The sequence below is a fragment of the Bombus fervidus genome, chromosome 4 (assembly GCF_041682495.2).
Source record: "Bombus fervidus isolate BK054 chromosome 4, iyBomFerv1, whole genome shotgun sequence".
In the NCBI taxonomy this organism is placed as follows: Eukaryota; Metazoa; Arthropoda; class Insecta; order Hymenoptera; family Apidae; genus Bombus; species Bombus fervidus.
The window spans coordinates 11,719,758-11,741,208 of record NC_091520.1 but is presented as its reverse complement, the minus strand read 5'-3'; the positions used below and the strand labels follow the sequence as shown (position 1 = coordinate 11,741,208).

At 39.6% G+C, this 21,451-nt stretch overlaps 2 protein-coding genes and 1 long non-coding RNA gene across 3 annotated transcripts in view; 2 read left to right on the top strand and 1 right to left on the bottom strand.

Moving 5' to 3' along the window:
• The window catches only part of Nudc (nuclear distribution C, dynein complex regulator), a 103,108-nt gene that overhangs the window by 12,420 nt on the left and 69,237 nt on the right, over window positions 1-21,451 (bottom strand). The gene's annotated exons all lie outside the window — the stretch shown is intronic.
• On the top strand, window positions 958-3,555 carry LOC139986300 (uncharacterized). The gene is made up of 3 exons (XR_011799612.1): window positions 958-2,043; window positions 2,128-2,467; window positions 2,541-3,555. It is a non-coding gene; the product is annotated as an uncharacterized lncRNA (long non-coding RNA).
• LOC139986645 (uncharacterized) overlaps window positions 19,336-21,451 on the top strand; it is a 69,872-nt gene continuing 67,756 nt past the window's right edge. Inside the window, exon 1 of the mRNA XM_072002128.1 lies at window positions 19,336-19,608. Coding sequence (XP_071858229.1) covers window positions 19,603-19,608 — 6 coding nt within the window. The 5' untranslated portion in view covers window positions 19,336-19,602. The remainder of the gene's footprint in view (window positions 19,609-21,451) is intronic.

The window sequence follows — 21,451 nt, the reverse complement described above, 5'->3', positions numbered from 1 at the left end:
TTTGTTAAATCCACTGACCTCGTATATATCACGAAAAATGACATGAATTTAAAAACCACGAAACAGAGACATACGCGAATATTCGTAGCTATTCTCAAAGCTATTTTCTCGCGAGGCTCGTGCACGCCAACCATAATTCATCTCACATTTTCAGCGTGATATCATGTAAAGGATCGTTCGTAATGGATTGTCGTGTCGCGTCGTGAAGAATTTGATACCAGTGTCTCATAAAAGAGCGGCCACTGATTTACAAGCTGACAGCGGAATACTTAATTTCGAGTAGTTAAATTTTTAAGGATGACCGTCAGAGGTGACGCTGAAAAGATAAAGTAACGTTTCGGAGATCGATCGAAGCCTGTTATCTTTCGACCTGTTGTTCAAACACTCGAATTTATGTTTTAAAAAGAAGAAGAAGAAGAAGAAGAAGAAAAAGAAGGATTCACGCGCAACAATTCATTCAAAATTCATGACACAAATGTCTGGAGGTACCTCGCGTATTATTGGACGTTTATATGGTACTTACGTTCAAATTTCGTTGTAATTATTATTCGCTTAATTGTCGGATCGAATCGAGCAACCGTTTCGTAGGCGATGACATCAGCAGCAACTGCTTTACAAAATCACTGGAACCATAAAACTCGCGGGTTGCAAAAGCGATTGCATATAGCATTCCGGACTTTAATTAAAGAACAAATCGTTAAGACAATGTTGATGTACTTAACAAGAAAACATTTCTAAGATAAAAACTACATACGGTATAATGAATTGGAAATATAGACAAATTTATCTCATTTATAAATGAAAAAACCGTGTTCCAATCTAATCCAAATACGGACGATCATGTAATATCTACTATTTACCTACCAATTTTTATTTACGTTTTGTATATATTTATTATTATCGTTTTGTATATATTATATTATTATTATTATTATTATATTATCTACGTTTTGTTTTTTAATTCGAATAGTTTCAAACAACACATCTATACCAATTAATAGCTTCTAATCTTTGGGGCCATTATGAGAATACATTGTTAACTGGGATTCCTTTTCTCATAAGCAAACAAAATTCTGATTATAAAGCACCAATACCAAGATAATTATAATCGTAGTTCTTTCGAACGTTTGTTGGGAGAAGGAACGAAAAATCTATGGCCCCAAGTTAGTCCTTCTGCTAAAACAAAAGCACACGCACAAAGAATTCCGTTGTACAATAATACGAACACTTGGACAATAAAGTACTAATTACAGCAATATACTAATATGATAATTGCAAACGCGTTTCTCATGACTTTACAACATTTCTAAGCGTTAACAGACTTCATCCTCCAACTAACGGATCTCCAAAGCCCTGTCCACGAATCCGGCTTCATTCGAACGTATCCACGTTTCTTTCAGCCGTTCGACATTGTTTCGACGAAGACGTACGGTCACACAAAGAAGTATAGCTGGCAAGGGCAGGGGAGTAAAAGCGAGTATAAAACGAAGAGGACAGGGAAGATCGATGAGCCTCCGCGGCTCCGCGTTACACAGGTGCACTATGTGCACAGGTGAACTGTGGTGATTCTACGAAAGCACGTGCACGATACTAAACAGATGAGAGAGGTATATAGAGGGACGAGAAGAGATACGAGGCCCAGATAGAAGTGGCGCGTGCGCCTATGCATCCGGCTTAAGAAAACTTCAGACACTTCAGTGGGAAAAACGCGACGTCTTTATGTAACCGATTCGGACACGAGAAGTTTAAGAAGCTCCCGTATCCGAACGATACGAATAAAAGCGTCTAGGGTCTAATGGTGTCAGATGGTGTCTTTCGCCGTTGTGCCCTGAAAAGGCGAGCAACACACGTGTTTCACACGAGTACGACGACGAGCGTTTTGTAATTTTGTTAATCGTTCGAGCGAGCCACAGCGATTAAGTAATGATGGAAAGCCCGGTTGCAACGAGCAAGCCGAGCGAGCGCTACGATTTTTGTTAGATGCACCTCGATAGGCATCTTCTGGCTGGAATCGGTGGCCTTCGCGATTCTTCGATAGTTTCGGTGAGTAAGAGAACGCAATTTTGTAAGGTTTCGTGTTCCTTTTTTCGCTTTTTTCAGTAATTTCACTGGAATTTTGTTTTTTAGGGTTTCGTGTAAGATGTTTCTCTTTTCGATTGGGATATTAGCGATTTACCTTGCTGTAGATTATTCTGAAAATCTGAAGTACACGAGTATCTGAAATTGGGTCAATCTATTTTCTACAGGTATCTAAATGATCTCTTATTTGTACTTATATTTATCTAGAATTATACATATACACACTAAAGTGAAGACTTAGGACAATTAGCATTTTCAATCACATAATAATTCATGTTCTAGGTAAGACATTCTAGGTAAGACATGCATTATTCGAGCCATTCAAAAGTCAAGTTCATTAATTTATAAATGTTAATTACACCTTACCAAAAGAAGCTATATTCTGAATGTAAATTTATTACAATTTATTTGTATATTTTTAACAAATTCACAAAGGCAATAAATCTATTATTTTTTGCCAGGTTTAGTAGTCCTACTGTAAATTTTACCGGAATAGCATATAATTTTCTACAAATCGAACGATTAACCTTGACAAAGTCAGCCAGTCCAGCTTCTGTGCGTGTCCCATTTACTAAATATAACTCTATACTACCATCGAAATACATAAAATTTAATGAAATCCATCCATGATTTCACAACTACCAAACACATGCCGCAACCAACCAAGTGTGCCTATACTGTTGAATGGGGGTGTAAATAAGAGAAATTAAAACCATCATGTTCTCACCCAAGAAACACTAAATACTAAAAGATCGTTGAAAGCAACATTCGAGGATGCCAATCGGCGCGTAAACACGATCGAGAATGATCAGGCAGTTTTTCACGCGAGATCGTTGGATTTATCGATGATCGGCGAGCGTCGACGAGGACGCGGTTGCAACGTTTGACGTTAATCGATGGAAACTTTATAGCCAGGCGATATATTAGCGGAGAAGGCAGGTGTTGGTGTCGATCGGTCGGCGAAACCGTGTGGTAGCGGTTCGCCGGCAAAAATTCCAGAGGTTCGGGACCGGTTCCTCCCAAAAAATTGGCGCCGAGCGGACCATGTTTCGGGTCAAAGAACGACCTTGCCTCTCCGTGCCCCGTTCGTCGCTCGTGTGTGTTCCCCACGTACTTTTTCGCGTCCTCGTGCCCCACCGCCGCGATACATCGTGGTTTCGCATCGCCACCTCGACGCCAGTGGCGTAATATTACACGATCGTTCGAAATAAAAGGAAGAACAGAAAAAAAGCAACGTAGCAGAGAAAACACGAGAACAGAAATAGTTAATCGTTGGAATCCGGTGGCGCTTGGAAGTTTACAGAATCTCGAATTCCTCCCGATTTTCTGTACGATTGCCCGGAGCATTGTATTTATTATCGCGAAGATCAGAAACAAGCGTCAAATAGCGACTACTGTCTTGCACAAGCTGTATATGTCCTTATAAAAAGTATCAATGACATATGTAATAATGAATGTTTTAATATTGTTGTTTATCCTGTATATGAATAAAAGGCGCAACACTTGCGACGATAGTATTATTTAGAAAGTGATAATTCAATTTTAAATACGGCTACTTAAATTGTCGCAACGTATAACAGCGAATATATTAGGAGGCGTGTGAAATTGAAAATTGGTCAAATATTTCACTAACCAAATGATTACTGGAAAATAGTCGTCTGAAATTTGTATAGCGTTACAGCGTGAAGTAGGTTTCTCATAGCGGAGCCTACAGAAGCTTGTATAGATTCAGAGAGCCAGCACGAACAATGAACGTGTGCACGGCGTCTGCATCTGTTCGAGAAAGTGCAAGCGTTTTGTAATCCCGCGTAATTTTACGAGGACAGAGGCTCGCGGCTGATGCGATTCGACTTGCTGGCCATCTGTCTACGCGGCGAGATTTTGTTATAGCGAGTGTTTTACGCGGCCCCTTGCGCCATAGTAATACCGTGAAAAATCGTGATATTAAGGTTATTCAGTCCGAGTAATTAATCATACTTTGAACGTACGAATATTGCACTTAAAACGAGACTGATTGCCCAAGAATAGAATAATTAATGTTTTCCCAGAGCGATTATTTAGTACCTTTCGTCGCTACCGATCACCGTTAAACGTAAGACACCGTCAAACAAAACGAACGTTTCGGGCGACAATAAGGAAACTCGATCGCATCGATACACGTGCTCTTTAGTTGCCATTGTAACGAGATACAAACTATCGAAGGAGCTTTTTTTCGTTGCCGCGTTACGCCAGTGGCTGATACACTTATTGAGTACGCGATCGGTGGCGTGCAACCGCGCATGCGCATGATCGTTGCAGAGTTGCGCACAAGCGAACGCGCGAACCGCGCACAACAAGGCAATTGCGCAACTCGCCACTCGACGATAGGGGGACGAGGGGGCGAAGAGCGCCGATCGGTGGCGCGGCCGCCAAAAGTGAAATCGAGAGGTGGAACACAGGACGAAACGGAGGGGAATCGCCGGCAGCTGTTAAATGAAAACATAGGATTAAGGGTAAACCGGGAGCTAGAGAGAGGCGAGCCATTATACATGGTCGAGACCGCGGATATCTTGCTAATTTTACTCCCTTTCGATGTACTATTACTCACTAGATATTTGAACAAGAAGTATTCGAACGCTTATCATAACGAAAGTTTAAGTATACAATGTATGTATTATATAAGACATTTTGAAACTTCATTAGTACTAGTAATAAATCACGTCTATCGTTATTATATTGGTAGAGTTTAAATTCAATTTGGAAATGTATACAGGAGATACAAGCTAAGGAAATGATGAAACAGTAGCTATAAAAAGTATTAACACATTACTGTATTTATTATAGCATTTGCATACTAATTAGTCGGATTCAAGTATATTAAATTTCCTATCATGTTGTACCACTTTCATATGGTTACAAAAACTTGATACTATGAAAATCAAATAAATAACCTGATAAGAAGACGTTTCATTGAAACTTAAGAATATGTGCCAATACGTTTTGGAGCCACTGTATATAATGCAGCATTGACTAGCAGCATATTTACAGTCTTTACTACAGTCAGATAGTCAGTTGACCGTTCTCACTAAACCTTCATATTCTTCATGATGCTGTTTTTTTAAATGACAAAGGAGATCTTACTAAGTAATAAAATAGTTAACCATTTGGCGATTCGTTGCGCAACTTAGTATGGAGATACTTTGGCTATCGAAACAGAAACAACGCGAACGATTGACATTATCGACGCTTAGAATCGCAGAGAATGGTTCGAGTTGCTAAAGGACCACCCATGCAAGAGGTATACGCATACAAAAATTACGCTCATGCGGGCACTGCCTAACGATTCGACCGCGATATTTTGCGTAATTTATTTCGCGGTTTCTTGCATTGGAAGAAATCCACTTTTCTCTTATTTACAGTTTTAACTTGCAATTTATATGTGCCTTTTCACCACGTGCACATTTCAGATTATAGCGGATAACAAAGTCTCTGTCACTGTGAATACTTGTACTGATCCTCGCGTATCTCATTTCTCATCCCACACAGTTTTTACGCAATTGCCTTCTTTATTATTTAATAATTACTGAATTTATAGTTATCTCGTTATTATCTACAAAACATAGGGCGAACTCGAGTTCCTATAAAGATCTGAAGTGTAATCTGTCTTTGAAAATCCACTTCCTGATTTCCATTCCATTAAAATTTTTTTTTTTTAATCTGGTTACTATAACTTTCACTCTATATTTGTCTCTACCCATACGATGCGCAATTTTATAAGGATATTTCAAACATGGAAAAGCGATATAAGCGTTACTAAAAAAATCTTGCCTCATAGAAGCAAACATATTGCATATTTGACTGTGGCATAAGAAGTGCAATTAATTGACACATTAACGCGATCCTAGACTAGCGTTATGGGATCAGAATGTTAGGAAGACATTAATTCGCATTGTTTCCAGGATTTCCATTATGCAAAGCGTCCATCGGTGCAATTTTGTGCGGCATTCCTTGACACGAATGCGCAGGGAAACGCACGCGTGCGCGCCGCACAGAGAGCACGATAAATTTTTAGATAGACTTTAATCGCATCGTTGCGTTGACTGGATACGCGGTGAAATATCGCCGTTACGTGCGACTCGTCGTAATTAAATACATAATAATTCCTTGGATGTTGAGAGGATCGACGATTACCGTGGTTGGTGCGCACGCTGATTCCTCGAGCGTACATAAGCGGAATGCATCAATCGATTCAGAGTGGAGCCTGACTTCGCCTCGACGCGGTGTGTGCACCGTTATGGCAACTACGGCTGTCATTCGTCCGAGTCTCGACCGAATCAAGAATCGCTTTGCGTGGAAACTATTGTTTCTAGTTGAGAAATAGCAAATCTCGTCCAACTTGGTTAGCACAAGTGCCAGCTGCTAGCCATATGTTTGGTTCTATCGATAATTACTTGTACTATTTATTTGGTTCGAAGCCTCCAACATTAATTCACTCTATTAGAATAGGATTACTTTAGTGGACTGTAATTTTTGTCATTATTATAATTGAAGGACTGAAGGAAAAAGATATGTGTGTAGATTTTCAATTCGAAGGAACTGTGGATAAAATTACCATTTAGTACAGAAGTCTGTATACTGTCAAATATTAAAACATTTTTGTATTTATAACCACAAAAACATAGAAATCATCCGTAAAATTCTTGAGATAAATTATATTCTCTTCTCGGAACAATTCGGTTCTATTGAATCAACCGAATGGATAAAAGCGAAGAAACTCAATAGGCTGGATAGATCAACATATTATTTGTACGATGTTAAGATAAAAATTGAGTTCAAGGGAATAATTAAAGAAAGGATGTATAAGCATTAATTAAATCCTTTTGTGCAGTATATTTATTCTATCCGTTTCCAAAAAAGGATGTATTTATACTACTTTTATATCGAGTCCTTCGATACTATTGACCAATATAATATACAATCTTCGATTGCAACATCCATTGTAACAAAGGTCAAACATCTCCAATAAGAATTTCAATTCAATCAGCCTAATCTAATGTGCTTCGAAATTATTTCAGCCCGAAATTATCGAAAGAAAATTTAGTTTGCTCAAGGAAAGTATTATTAACGAGCGATGAATCATATATAATAATTACCAAAGGGCAATCATATTTCAATCCATTGCACAACGATCGATACAACGAAACGATTCCCGTGTAGCAGCTGCTTAAAAGCAATTTCATGTCTTCTCAAACGTTCTATTCCCTCATAGTCGACCGCGTTATGAGCAGCCGCTTGTCCATCTCGATTGTTGCGCCAGACTCGCCGGCGCATCTACTACTTAGGCCCCTGTCATTGACATCGGCAATCATTATCATCATCCTCATTACATTTGCGACGAGTACCACCGATTGATTCCAGTTATTACAAGCATCGATCCACCAACGATGATCCTTCCCTGCGAATGGGGAACCCGCGGTAAACCTGGGTTAATCGACGATAATGTGGCTTTCGATTGAGAAACACAGCTTTGATCCAGGTCAACGACTATCGCGCGCTTTGATCGTGCATGGGGCGATCCTTTATTGAAATCGTTAGGAGGTTTATTAAGTCAACGTTTGTTGAAAATGTTAGGTAACTGCTAATTCCATACATTTCTTTCATAAATGATATTTGCAAAATAAATATTTTCTCTCTTCTGAATAAATGTTATGATAAAATTAATGAAATTTCCTGGAAATAAAAGATCCACATCTTTCTCATAAGAGGTTTAAAGATTTATTAGCGGCGGATAGAGGAATATTTAAAATTAGTAGTTGGTTAAAATCAGAGATACTAAGTACACTGAGATTTTTTAGAGAAACGTCTATGAATCGCGAAGAGTCGGGAATTAGCCAATCGATATTGCGAATCGGTTGAATCGAGATTGTCGATCCGACTCGATGAACGCCTTTCACGCACAGGTTACTCAACCGAAATCGTTACAATTTCTTTATCCATCCGGAAACCGCAACTCCGCGCCGCCTAAGTAATACTCGCCGCCTCTGTTTTCGAGGAGTTAAACACCAGTTAAACCAGTTGAAGACTTGCTGTTCGTGATACGGATTGGATTTCTATCTTTGTATAACATTGTATAATATTTTATTCTTCTTAGTTGAATTATTCATTAACTTGTTAACCGAACAAGACGAGTTAACTCATTATTCGTTGTAACATGGTTAAGACGGTTAACAGATAGCATAGTTTAAGGTTAAAAGTAGGAGTTTCGATGTGTTTCTCACCTCCAGTAACAATTCATCCAATTTTGCAATCTATGAATCATAGACGCTATCTTTCCACGTGTTGATTCTCCTTTCAATTCAGCTCTCGTTAACCTCCATCGTCGATAAATTCGTAAAAATTCCGCAATATCTTCTAGCTCATTTCCAAGAGGTCTAGGATGCTCAACAATGAACTTTCTAAACTCACACGTCGCTATTCCAATCTTAAATACAACTATCTAAAACAATATATCGAAAGAGAAGAAGAACGAAGTTGAAAAAAATGAGTGGAAAGATGAGAAAGTGGCAGCGATCAAACTTACTCGTGCGTTACACTTGAGCTTCATTTTCTGCACATTCTCATCAAGCTACAGAATAATTATTCATCTATATCGGCGTAATGATTCTTCAGAAATTATGTAGATAAATCAACTGAAATTTGAAATCGAGCAAGTCGGAGCTATCGCCAACTTATTGCTATGCGAGAACAATAGCCAACAACGATCTTGCGATGCTTTGCTTTATTCCAGAGTTCGATTAATTTTACTCATGTTTGACAGAAATAGTAGAATTCCTATAGAATTCTTTCATAAATGGATCAATATCCGAAGAAGATGAAGATTAATTGTAACGCGTGGGTAAGTTCGACCGCTGCCACCTCTTCATCTTTGCGCTCAGTTCTTTCAACTTTCCCGTCACATCTCAGGCAAAAATGCCAATTTTTGTTCCTTGAGAGATGCTCTTTAATATCCTGCAAGAATTTTTCGTTTGCAAGAAGGTCGATAAATGGTCAGCTTTTAACATCCTCCTGTTACTCATACCAAATATGCAAATATTAATTTCAAACTTTCTTCGGTCCGCCAATTGTATGTAAAATTTCTCAGTATCATAAAACTTTAGCAAATCGTAAACAGTACAAAGAAACCGAAGAATAACGACGACTGAGGCCGGTGGCTTGGATCACTAACATCCGAGGATCATTAACGTCTCTCTGGAGGATTCGCGAGAGTCTCTCCCCGTGGGGAAAAGTGACGCACTACTCGTGTTCGTGGTCGCAGATCGCTATTGGGAAATCACGCGACTTTGATCCGGCTCCGCTCGTTTTATCGCGTGTTCCCTCCTTCGGTTTGATGCCTAGGCTTCGACGAGGATACGCGCGCGCGTGTGCACGGTGACACTACCGTCGTCGGTGTCAAGGATTCCGAAGGATGAGCCTATACCGAGATTTATTGGGTTATTTGCGTATATGTTACAAGGCTATGAGCGCCAAGTGACAACGGTGAATCCTGGACAGCTGATCTTCCGCTGCACGCCACCACCTCCTGCTTTTAGCTTATTCTCATAAAGGCACAATGTGGAGGCAAAACGTCATATTCCTCTTTACTCTGACAATCAGCGTTTGATGCCATTTGCTTGCAATAGGTTTTCCATGACGTTAACGATTAACGGTTTTGCTCTCTGAAGAAGCTACTAATACGAGTTTCTACAGGTGGTTTATGACGTGACGTTTTATGGATGTGGTATTTAAATTTTTTTAGAAAGTAATAAAATAAGGAGGAAGACGGAAGAGAGGCTTACGTTACATGCTTCTGTGATATCAGGAATCTTTTGCACGAATGATTTATTATTATTTATTAATGAATATTAGAAATTGACAGGCTACAGGTTATTGATTGTAGAAATTTTTTGCCCAATTCTAAACCACGATGACTTGTCATTTGTAAAACTTCTAAAATTTCATACTTTCTTCGTTACCATTATCGTAAGAGGGCAAAGAGTAACTATAAATTCGAACTTGTTGCTGTTACTGTAAAACAGCTGTAATTGGTGAATTGAGAAGTTTTATTAATAACATTGCTTTAACTGTGCGCAAGAATCTTTTGGTGAGCAAGTCTGTTGTTTATCAAAAATATCAGAATTTGACTTTATTTGTATGAATTTCAAATTGAATAAAATACAGGATGCGGTTATGTTACTATAATTGAAAGGATATTAAGACTCGCTTGAAATTTGCAATTAATTATTTCGTTCGCGATAACATTCAATTATAATAATGACAAAGATGTTAAGATTTGCTTAAGATTCTACAATTAATCGTTTCGTACATGACAACGTTTAACTGACATAACGAATAATACGAAAGAAAATGATTCGACGAGTCGATTAATTTGACGTAAACTAATTGTGTTGTTTGGTGTTCGTTTGGAGTTAGACAATCATTTGAAGTAAAAGTTACTTACTATCTGTATGCAAAGGATACGTAGGTGATTAAACTTGGTTAATCGACTGTTCATTAAGAATATTGAACTTCTCCTGGATAAAGGATAGAAGTTCCCATGGTCGTCTACATTAGGCTAATCCGACGACTCTTAAACGCAAGGTGGAAATATGAAATATGAATAAAATTGCCATTTCTGTAATTCTTGTGCAAGCATCGGCGCGCTGATGATTAGATAATTTTTATTACGAAGTATATTATGTCGCAATTATTCTTGTCGTGGTTTCTACCGAGGCCGTTTCTTAACATTACATAGTTTTAAACATAGTAATAAAAAAATTATATAAATTAACTCTTACAAGAAAAGATATTCGCGGAGAATATTAAGAAGTTAGAAAAAGAACAAGTTTCACGAACATGTACAGAAGAATGACGATTAAACCACTGATTGAGAAAGACAACTTAATTTGTTACACATTTTGTCAATTTTTTGTACATAATTCCTTATTTAGAAATCTCCTATTACTTTATACGTTGTCCTACTTCTGTTAATAATAAATTACATCACATTTACATGTGTAAAGACTAAAATTGACATGAACTAAATTGAAGATCAATTGACTCAAATTGATTTCATGACTGCAGAGAAGTTTCTACTTAAAGAGCAACCCAGCAAACGAGTTAAATATAGAACCAAACATTCCATCGAAGAGTCCAGGACTTAATTACAATCACTGGCCATTTTCGTTTTTACGTATCTAAAGGTACATAGAAATCCAAGGATTTCGTATTTCTTTGAAACGACCGCGTTTATCTTTCACCTGTCAACTTCTGAACAATCACCAGTTATCTATGAGCCGCTATGGAATTAAATTTTACAATAATAATCTCGTTTTTCCACGGTATAACGCGTCGACGATGTTGCAAACATCCGTGTCGAAAGTAGCAATCGAGTGCATGGTCTAATTGCGCGATAATTGCCAGGATAACCTTGTCGTGTCGTGGCGTCCTTCCTATTTCTTCGTTTCACAATCCACTAGGTGGCCACGTACGAATTTCTTCTTCATCGAAGGGATTCCGCCGTTTTGAACACTTCCTTGTGGCGCAATGCCAGAAATTCTGGCCATTTTCCTTTTTTCAAGGCGTTCACCATTCCGCAGAAACGAAATCATAGACGAAAGAAACTTGGTCGAAGGTGATGACCCCATCACGTCATTATTAACCTTACGAATCGTGATGTTTCGCAAGTTATAACACGAAATTATAAATGGATCAACTTTGGCTCGAGGAGTGAGGCCACGATCAATGCATAATTACCTCGATAAACGAGACAGCAAATTTGCATAATAATCGCACGACTAAAAGGCTCACTGAACTTTCGTTGTACACTCTATCTTTAATTGATCATCGCTCAAGTGATTTTTGACGTCCTTTTAGTCAGTTTTCGCAGTATGGACTTTCTAAGTGGGTCTAGAGGTTTGATCGACGAGGCTCCAAATATATAAATTTTTCATTCAAAGGATTTTCTGGTCGTCTGATTAATTTTTAAGGTTTTCGATTCGAAGGTCTGAATTTCGGATGAACACATCCTACTGAACAAATTAAACGAGCTACGTGGACAAAATTAATTTGTTCCTTGAATTTTTAGTTCCTAAGTGAGGAAACAGAAATGAAATACATGTTGAGGTGTTTGTTTAATATTTTTAACAAATGAATACTCGAATAATATTTTGTTATAGTAACGTATGTCAAGTTGTATGTAAAGTATGTCAAGAAATTGGAACATCAATATTTCCACTTTGTCCATTTACACTCCTATCAACATCAACGTTACTCTGTGCTTCGTATCTTATCATTCGCATAATTCCTACAATTCCTAGCTTGTCTAAAAACAAAAGAAGTCCCCAAAGATCATTCAAATGCATCTTCAAACTTCAAAGAACAAATCTCTATGGCAAAAACTTTTCAAATTCTAAAATCCACAAACTTATCCAAAAATTTTCGTGTTCAGTAATTGCGTGGCAATTACACCGATGACCCCGGTTTGTCGGCTGACCTTACCGGGAATGCTGTTTTAAATTCCTGCATTTCGCAATTGGCGGATGCTCGTAGCACGTTCCTCGTTCCCGGCCACGTATTAGGCAGAACCAGTCGTTTTTGACGCGCGGAACTCCGTATTTCAGCCGCGTAGAAGCGTCTATCCATGATGGACGGAGAAAGAGAAAGAACAAGAGAGCGAAACACTCGTAAACACACAGAGGAAGAAGGATAGAGAGGTTGCTCGGGTCTGGTTGAACGAGACTCGCATACGGAAAACCAATGTCCCAATGTCACAACGATGATACGCTACCGCCCCCGCTCGCCTCCCGGAATAGTTTTTTTATCCGTTGCTTTGGCGGCCGCACGATGACAAGAAAAGGTTATGTAACGCGAGGCCTAAATACCAATCGACGTGTCCTGCCGGATGCACGGAGAAGAGATCTGCATCTAGATTGCAGATTGTCCTCATCGATCGATCGCTAGTGAATCGTTTGGCTGACGTAAGCAAAAGGAACGAGGCGAGACAGTTCGAACATCGGAGGTGTCGATTATCTGCGCGTGGAATTTTTACACGATGAATTAGAATTTGTTTATTCTAATGGTGTCGCGATGAAACTTCTAATTGGAGAGCAGTGGGTCAAGTGGTAGGAGAGAGATTTTCTGGAAGCGATTAGACGTCATTGTAAATCTGTCCTTTGGATGAGTCTCTGTGTGATGGATAGAATCGATGTGATTTGCCAGTAGAAGCGATAAATATAGATTTTCTGTTGGGATAGGATTTTTGTGATACAGTTTGTAGTACATACTACATAGTATATTTTTATACACGTTTTGTTTATGTCATATGCCGTATAATTGATTATAATTTTCTTAAAGAATCCTTGATTCTTCAGGCCAAAATTGGGCCACAGATTCGCGACGGCGAGTGGCGCCAACATTGCAAAACCGGTTAATTTAGAACTGTGTCCAGTGACCCATCGACCGAATGATTGATGTTCTACAAGGGGAACGAAGCCGTGATGTTCGGTGTAACATGCAAACGAGGCTAGTGGAAGCGCCACCGGCAGATACCAGTTCGGATAAATGCAAAATACGGTCCATAGACAGAACAGAACATCTACTGGGCGAGACAAGAATATCACGATAAAGTGAAGGCGGGTTTTAGGACCAGTTCCATTTTAGGAGTTTAAATCGATGTCTTATATCTGATTTCAAAATTAGATCCGATTAAAGATTATTTGCACCGGATGAATTTTTTATTAAGCGATGGAGAAAACAACCCACTATAAAAAATGGGTATCTATAAGTTAGCAAATTATAGTAGCTTTCTATCGATTGGACATTAGATAAACCGATCAAGAAAACGTTTTCTAAGTCGATTACTACCCAACTATCAAATAACTGACCATCTGTCTAAATTCTAGCATTCCACGCAGTCACGATCTATTAAAATATCTGTCAATGCATCCAGCGTACGTTATACAGCGAATCACGTTCATTTGGCCAGTTGAATTTTAGATGAACTGATCTAGAAGACAGTGGAGCAGAAAAATTCGCACATTCAATCATTACTCGTTCCACTGCACCAAACGATTGCAATCTAAACTTTCCTCCATAAAACATCAAGCAACACACCCCTCATAAATCAGCAAATCACACCGTATCAAACCCCGGTATTATTTCTCCGTGCTGTTTCACTTATCTCCCAATTAAAACAGCCTATGGTACGATCAGTTCCACGCTCATGACCAAAACGTCTTAGAAACCCTTTCGAAAGGCGAACACAAACACCGTCGATGCACGAGAGATCGTATCGAGAGTCCGATCCATCGAGTCGATCACCGGCGTTCCTATGTCGGAGGGAATAATTTCACGCTGAAAAGGCCCGTTAAAAGGCCGCCACGGGACCGTAATTTCCTGAACCCTGCGTGGAACGCGGCCGATACGCGAAGACCGAATCGATTTCGCGGCTCGTCCCTGAGAATCGTGGAACGAAGCATCGCGAGGCCGTCACTTTATTAAATTACATAGTCTTAAATAACGTAAAATGCCTCTCGCGGGCGATAATTCTCGGTCGAGAGCGGGCAAAGCGCGCGAGCTGGCACCGCTTGACAGGCAGCGCGCAATTGATATTGCGAAATCTTGCGAAACACATCCGCGGGGCTCCACAGGGTGAGAGGGGAGGAGGGATGAGAAGGTGGGGGAGTTTCTTCGTTTCCAGGCGATTTCGTGCGAAACAATTAGCGGCGAACGAGAAGAGAGAAAAAGAAACGACACCCTTGGCCCCGCCGTTGATCCCTGTTGATTCTTCTCTCGCGCTGGTTAATCGCACACCAACTTTATGAGATTTCTGGGTGACAGTCGGTTGTTTCGTTCGTGTGGTCCATGGTCAGAGTAACGCACGAACCATGAGTGTTTTTTGCTACGTGGATGGGACTCGTCGGTGTCAGGATGGTTTCCAGAGTTGTCTGGATGTTGAGAAATTTTGCAGATGTTTGACCATGTTAAACGTGGTTGAACGAAGATTGACAGAGTTTGTGGTATACGTATATAATATCGTGAACGTTATTTTGAAGATTGAAGTGATATGGCGAATCATTGTTCTGATCACTCGACTAGATTTTGAAGAACGTTCATTCAAAGGATTCGTATACTTAGAAAGAAATCCTTTGGTTTGAATTAAGTTTGAAGTAATTAAGTTTTCATTCGTCGTTCGTTTGACTTAGGAAACCGCATTACAATCAAGGAATTTATAGCTTGGGTTAGATTGATTTCGAAAGACATGTACTGCTAATTGATGAAATCATTCACTGTATATTTGTTTCATTCAACAAATCGCTCTATTGCAATGGAGAATTTCCTTGAATTTTGTCATCAAATCAATTCGATAATGAAATACATCAAATTATAACCTTCTTTCCAAACAAGTACCTCTTCTAACGAACAGCAGCAAACTTTCGTGCGTATCCTGAAGAATGCAGCGGGTTGCACAAAAGGCGCAATCCGCAGAGGGCGAGCATAAATCTCGCATGTACAAATTAGTATCAATTGCACGGGTAATTACGGGCTGCGAAAACTCAATTACGGTGTCCCGTGTCGATCGAGCCGACCACGTACGACGTGAACTGACGCGCGCCGGCCGTTTCTGGAGCACAAGTCAATCGGCAGTTATTGCGCGAGGAAACGTTGGATCCGGAGAGCCTTTTCTTGGTCGGCGAACCGAGAAAACACCGAGGACACTGGCTGACCCAAGATCGAGATCCTTTCGATGCTGATTTCGATGTCTGTTAAATACTCTATCGAAATGACTTTGCTCGAGATCTGCATGAGTGAGTCTTAAATCGCTCTTAATATATAACGTGTCAGAAAAAGAAGCGTCATTCTTATGTTTTATCGTAACTTTTTTCTATTTGTGTTATGGCAATTTTATGGTAACAGTCGTATAGCGTGGAGCATCCAATTTTATCATGGAACGTTCGACGCCTGAACAATTATGGTAATAAGAATTTATTATTGAGATCGATCATTCGAATTGTTAAATTCGTACGTCAAAAAGTAGGAACATTAATTGGCTCTTTTATTCGCCTGATTTAAACGGCTCTACATTTCTTCCAATTGGGAGAACTTAAAAGGAAAGCTTAAAACTGTTTATGGTATAAACGTGTATAGTCTCAAAATCTTATTTAGCTACAGAGGAAAATAAGGTCATGTTTCAGTTAGATTTGTGTAAGGCTTCTAGCACAGTTGAGTTAGGTCTGGGATAGGTTCACGTCATAAATAATCCGTTTCGAGCGTTCGATTCATCATTAGACATGGTGTACATTGCCGTTTGAACTTTGTCGGCCTCTCACTTGATCGTGATTGATGTTCGTGGAACATAGCACACAAAATGTATCAGCTATTGCTGCTGTAAATTAATAGGTGCTTCTCGTGTTAGTTGAAAAAAATATAATACACGAAAAGTAGGCGTATAATACAGTACAGTAGGTTATTGTGCTATTATATAAATTCATTAATTCGTTTATTTATTGACTAATAAATAAACCTTTCAAATATGCTTGTAAATGAAACGTGAAATAAATTAGTATCGAGTGAACACTGGCTATAAAGAAGCTCTTCCTGCAGGTGGTGAAAGTAAATAGATCTCAAAAAAATTATTCACATTAATAATGATAGCTTTGCTTTTTATACAAATTGAATTTTTTCCTTGTATCTTGACGCTCCAGAAGTATAACGGAAGAAGAAAAACCTTTTTAAATCCACATACTTGTTATAATCAGAAGATTGAGTTTCAAACGAAATCGTGTTTGTATCTCCATAAAAAGCAAAAGCGTGGTACTCGTAAAGAAATCCTGTACTTATAATGGCAATTTCACGGGATAGAAAGCTTGGTGCCCAATCAAGCAGAGCCATAACCATAACCCGAAGGGTTGCGTGCCGGACTCCGTAACAAAAAACAGATGTTCAAGTTGAATCACGTGAAAAAGTAATTGGCAAGAAACCTGCGTTTTATGGGGATCGTTATCAAAAGGGTTGTTACGACGTGTTCCGCCTAGAACGTGAAGAAGTAAGCCATTGTCCATGACCCACATTCCGTGGTATACACTCGAAGGGAATTATTTTCCAGGAAAGTAATTCCTTGTTACCATTCCCGGGAAGAGTAAACAATTATTATGATAATAAGAATTCTTCTAAATCTCTAAATCCTTCTTGAAATTTTTAGAAAAAATTCTCAACTATTGTAATTTTTCTGTCATCAATAAAATTCTATGAGAATATATGATCTCGTTGTAAGTGAAAGTCATAGACGTCTCATATAGAAAATTATGCTTCACACATTCACTACTATTGATACATATGCATTTGTTGTATTTTAGACTTTATCTGTTTTGATAAAATAGATCAGAAGACTAAGTGAAATAATAAATTTACCAAAATACTATTGTTTAAAGTAAAGATATTTTTCTTCAAAAGAAATGCAACCCCCATTTTTTTCAAATTTGGATGTATCATACGTCTACATGATTATATTATTACATTAATTATCTGGAAAAAATCTGTTTAGAAAAGATGAAAAAATTTAGACGATGTTTCTTTCCTGTTGTTCTGCGAATTACTCAGAGTTTTCATATTAGAGATATGATACGCAAGACGTTCGATTTGCATTTCAAATGAAGATTGCTCCGATGTCACTCGGACAACAATGTCTTTTGTTCGTTCTCGCGATCCAGCAATCTGGAAACAATATTCTCTGAGAGCTACGATGCAATAGTTTCAGAAAGGGGAGAAGATTTATCAGGAGATAATCGAGAATCCTTGCGCTTTCTCGACTAAGTCATAAATCAAGCCGTACAATTCCTTTGACAAACAAAACGCAGAAAACAAAATTAAATTAAACGCGACTCGCGTGCCAAAGATAAAAGGGCAGAGACATCCTCGACTGGTTTAGGCCGACAAAACAATCGTTTTGTTCGACCCTGACCCAAATGGTGCTTTATTGTTTGCCTGTTCTACAGAGCACTAATGCTATTTGATTTGATCGTCAGCGATTTGATCTTCCGGAAGAACCCGCATCGTTGATCTTGTCCTTAATTGATCAATAATAGGCAATATTTGTCTAATTCCTTTTGTAATTATACAACAGTAAATCCCTTGCTAATCCACTTTCATCCAAGAATTAGCCTCTTTCTGATAACCTACGATTCGTTCCAATTTGAGGTCATAAAACAATCCTATTATGCATGTTCATAAAAATATAGGTATCAGTACATACAAATATGTCATTGGTTACGAAAATATGAAATTACATCCCGAGGCCTTTAAAAACAGCTTATCGAGCATGAACCAATTGAAACGAAATACCAAATGTTGCTCAGACCACAACGGATTAAGTTCGATACTTTCTCGAACCTACGACACCCTTCGTCAACAATCCTTAGATATAGCCACTTAAAGTTTCCAAAAAATTTGACAACATCTAGCAATTCACAATATTCACCAACCAGGACAATGGTCGTCCAAAGACCCAGGTATTCGAACTTCGCCTCCCACTCCCGTGATCCAAAGAGAGGGGCTGCCAGGTAGGCAACGGCAACGCATCTTCTCTCGAACGGCCGGAATCCATGACCCAGATAGCAGCGAGGCGTTTTCTGGTCGGCGAAAACAAGCTACGTTCACGAGGAAGGATGTTCTCCCCCTGGTGGAAAGCTTCTCCCCGTGTGGCTCCTTATCAGGGCTCGTATATTCCTGTTCTCTTCGTTCTCTCGCTACACAGCTTTCGGATGGCCAAGCACACTCACACGCACACACACGCACACACACAGGCTACTGGGACAAGGTTGCCAGGGGTCCATAACTATCGCGCGCTGACACACAAGAATGCGCGCTTCTTACCCACCGGCTTGGATTCACTCGGTCGTCCGTCTCTTCCTCTCTTCTCCTCGTCTGTCTTCGTCCATGCTGTGGTGCTTGGCGGCTGTTGGGTCCTCACCGAATCCCCTACCAACATTTCTCACTCGAGGGTTCGGCCACGGGTCCCCCGCTCTGGCAAAGGATCGCAGGGGGGCCCAGTTCGGACCCGATCCCCTCTTCGTGACCCCGCTTCACTCCTCTCGTACCCCTCCTGGTCACCATCGGGACGCGCCTCCGTTGGATCGCGACGCCGTTTCGATCTTTGAATACCCCAGCGTCGTCACCGTGATGACCAGTCTTCGAATTACGGGCGAATCCCGCATACGTCTCCCGTGATTAAGCGGCCTGGATCGGATCAGTCCAGAAGAATCACTCGCGATATAGTATTCTTGTCGGTATAGTTTATTTGGTTTTGGTTTCGAGAGATTGCGACGATATTTGGTTCGATTCACGTGATTTTTTGAGAAGCAGCCGAATTTTGCGTTTCGAGGGAGAAGAGTGTGAAGCTGTGTAGGTGCGACCCTCCTCCTTTGGCGATCGCTGTCACGCGACTGAGGTCGAGGGTCTTTCGCGAGATACTGTGTGATTCGAGACGTCGTTTGCTGGAATTTCAGCCAAATGTCGGTGAGTAATTATCTCTCTTTTTTGGTGGCCTTGTCGTGTGAAGATTTTGATGACTCTTTGGCCCTTTGTAAGCGAACTGGGTCATATCGATGATACAAGAAAATCTTTACCCTTGAATTTTTCTTTCTTACGCAAGAAAGTTTCAAACATTTCACCTAACCAAAGACTGTATCATTGTAAAAATGTTGAAAATTGGAAGCAATTATAAATAAATCAAACGAACATAATTAGCTTGCTTTGGGCGCAGAGAAGATAGAATATTTGCGTTTAGAGCAGACTATTAGAATTTATAATTAGACGGAACTGGTATTCTTCTAAATTTAGCCATTTTATACATATATTGGAAGCATGCAAACGCCGAAGAGAAACAACTTTTCCTTTCGTTGAACATTCACCGACCGATCGAAGCTCGAAACGACGATACAGCTAGGTCAATCACTCGTCGAAGCGATGTAGCGCCTCACGCGTCCGTGACACTTACTTACTCGGAAACAATGCCAGTCACGTAACATCGCCGCGTTGATTGACATTGCCGCTGATTCGTTACGTGGCATCGGTTTTCCTCAGACAAACTGGGTCATTCGAAAAGAAAAAAAAGAAAAAGAAAACAAGTAAATAGCTACACCAAAAAAAGAAAAGAGAACCACGCGAAACTAAAACACGTCAAGATTAAAGAACCAAGGTAGAAAAAAATTAGTAAATCACGTTCCGGTTTAGAATAGTTAAGTAACCGTGACAACGTAACTCCAATAAGACAACGAGCACGACAAAAAGCAGGGTAAAACGAAAGTGAAATTCCCTCGTATAGAGATCCACGCGCGCAAATTACTCGTCGGTTGCAAAAGCGAACGCGCGTTGACCACTTCTCGCTGGAACGATTCAGTTTAATTAAAAACTTTTTTTATTTTTATTTATAAAGCCGCCTTGACAAATCTTACCTCGCCTATCCACCTTCTAGGAAGAAAACCAAGTAACCGATGATAATGACAAAGGAATTGAATTTCAACCGGAGAAGGCTCATAAATTATCAGCGTTGCAAAATAGTCTGAGATCTCAATCGTCGTGAGCAAGAACATGGAATTTTTTCGTTAATTTCGCGAGTCTGTGCGCCGTGGCTCTATGGTTATCCTTGCGAACCGTCGAGCGTGAAAGTCAGACCATTAACGTGCTGTTCCACTAACCGCGCGTCTGACAAGGGGATACAGACGATGCTAGTCATACGAGTTATCAGTAGTCTCTTGTATAAACGTAGGCAGCTGGTATAACAAGGTTATGGCGATTTCACGATGCCTGTTGGTTCGGTGTCGTTTCGAGCGGATAATCGAAGTGACTATAATGTTAGTAAGGGAAACGTTGCAATCGGGATCGTCATGCTTCGATGCATGGGGCAGCGGAACGAGTCAACAATGGGGCGGCCTGTGGCTACGACAGCTTCGTATTCGAAAGGGTATCGAAGCAGTCGTGACCACATTTTAAATTTATCTTAAGAATTGTTAAACGAATGTTAGGCACGATGCTTCCTCGCGAAGGATTTTGCTTTTCGTTCTTTGACGCTGTTACGATTTTTTGATCATTTCTTAATCGTACTTTTCTATGGTTCATAGATTTTTTAAGTCTAAGAAGGATATGAAGAAATCGTCGTTAATATCCTGACAATTATACAGCAGGATATTCTTCATATTGTTTATAAAATTTTTCATAGATTCCTATGTTTGTGGTACAATATTCATACTTCATCATTGGTAAAAATTGTCTAACATTTTATTTATCTAATAAGTCACAATGGAATAATAAAAGTTGCAACAAATGAAAACTTTACCAATTACAGAAATTACGAACGTGT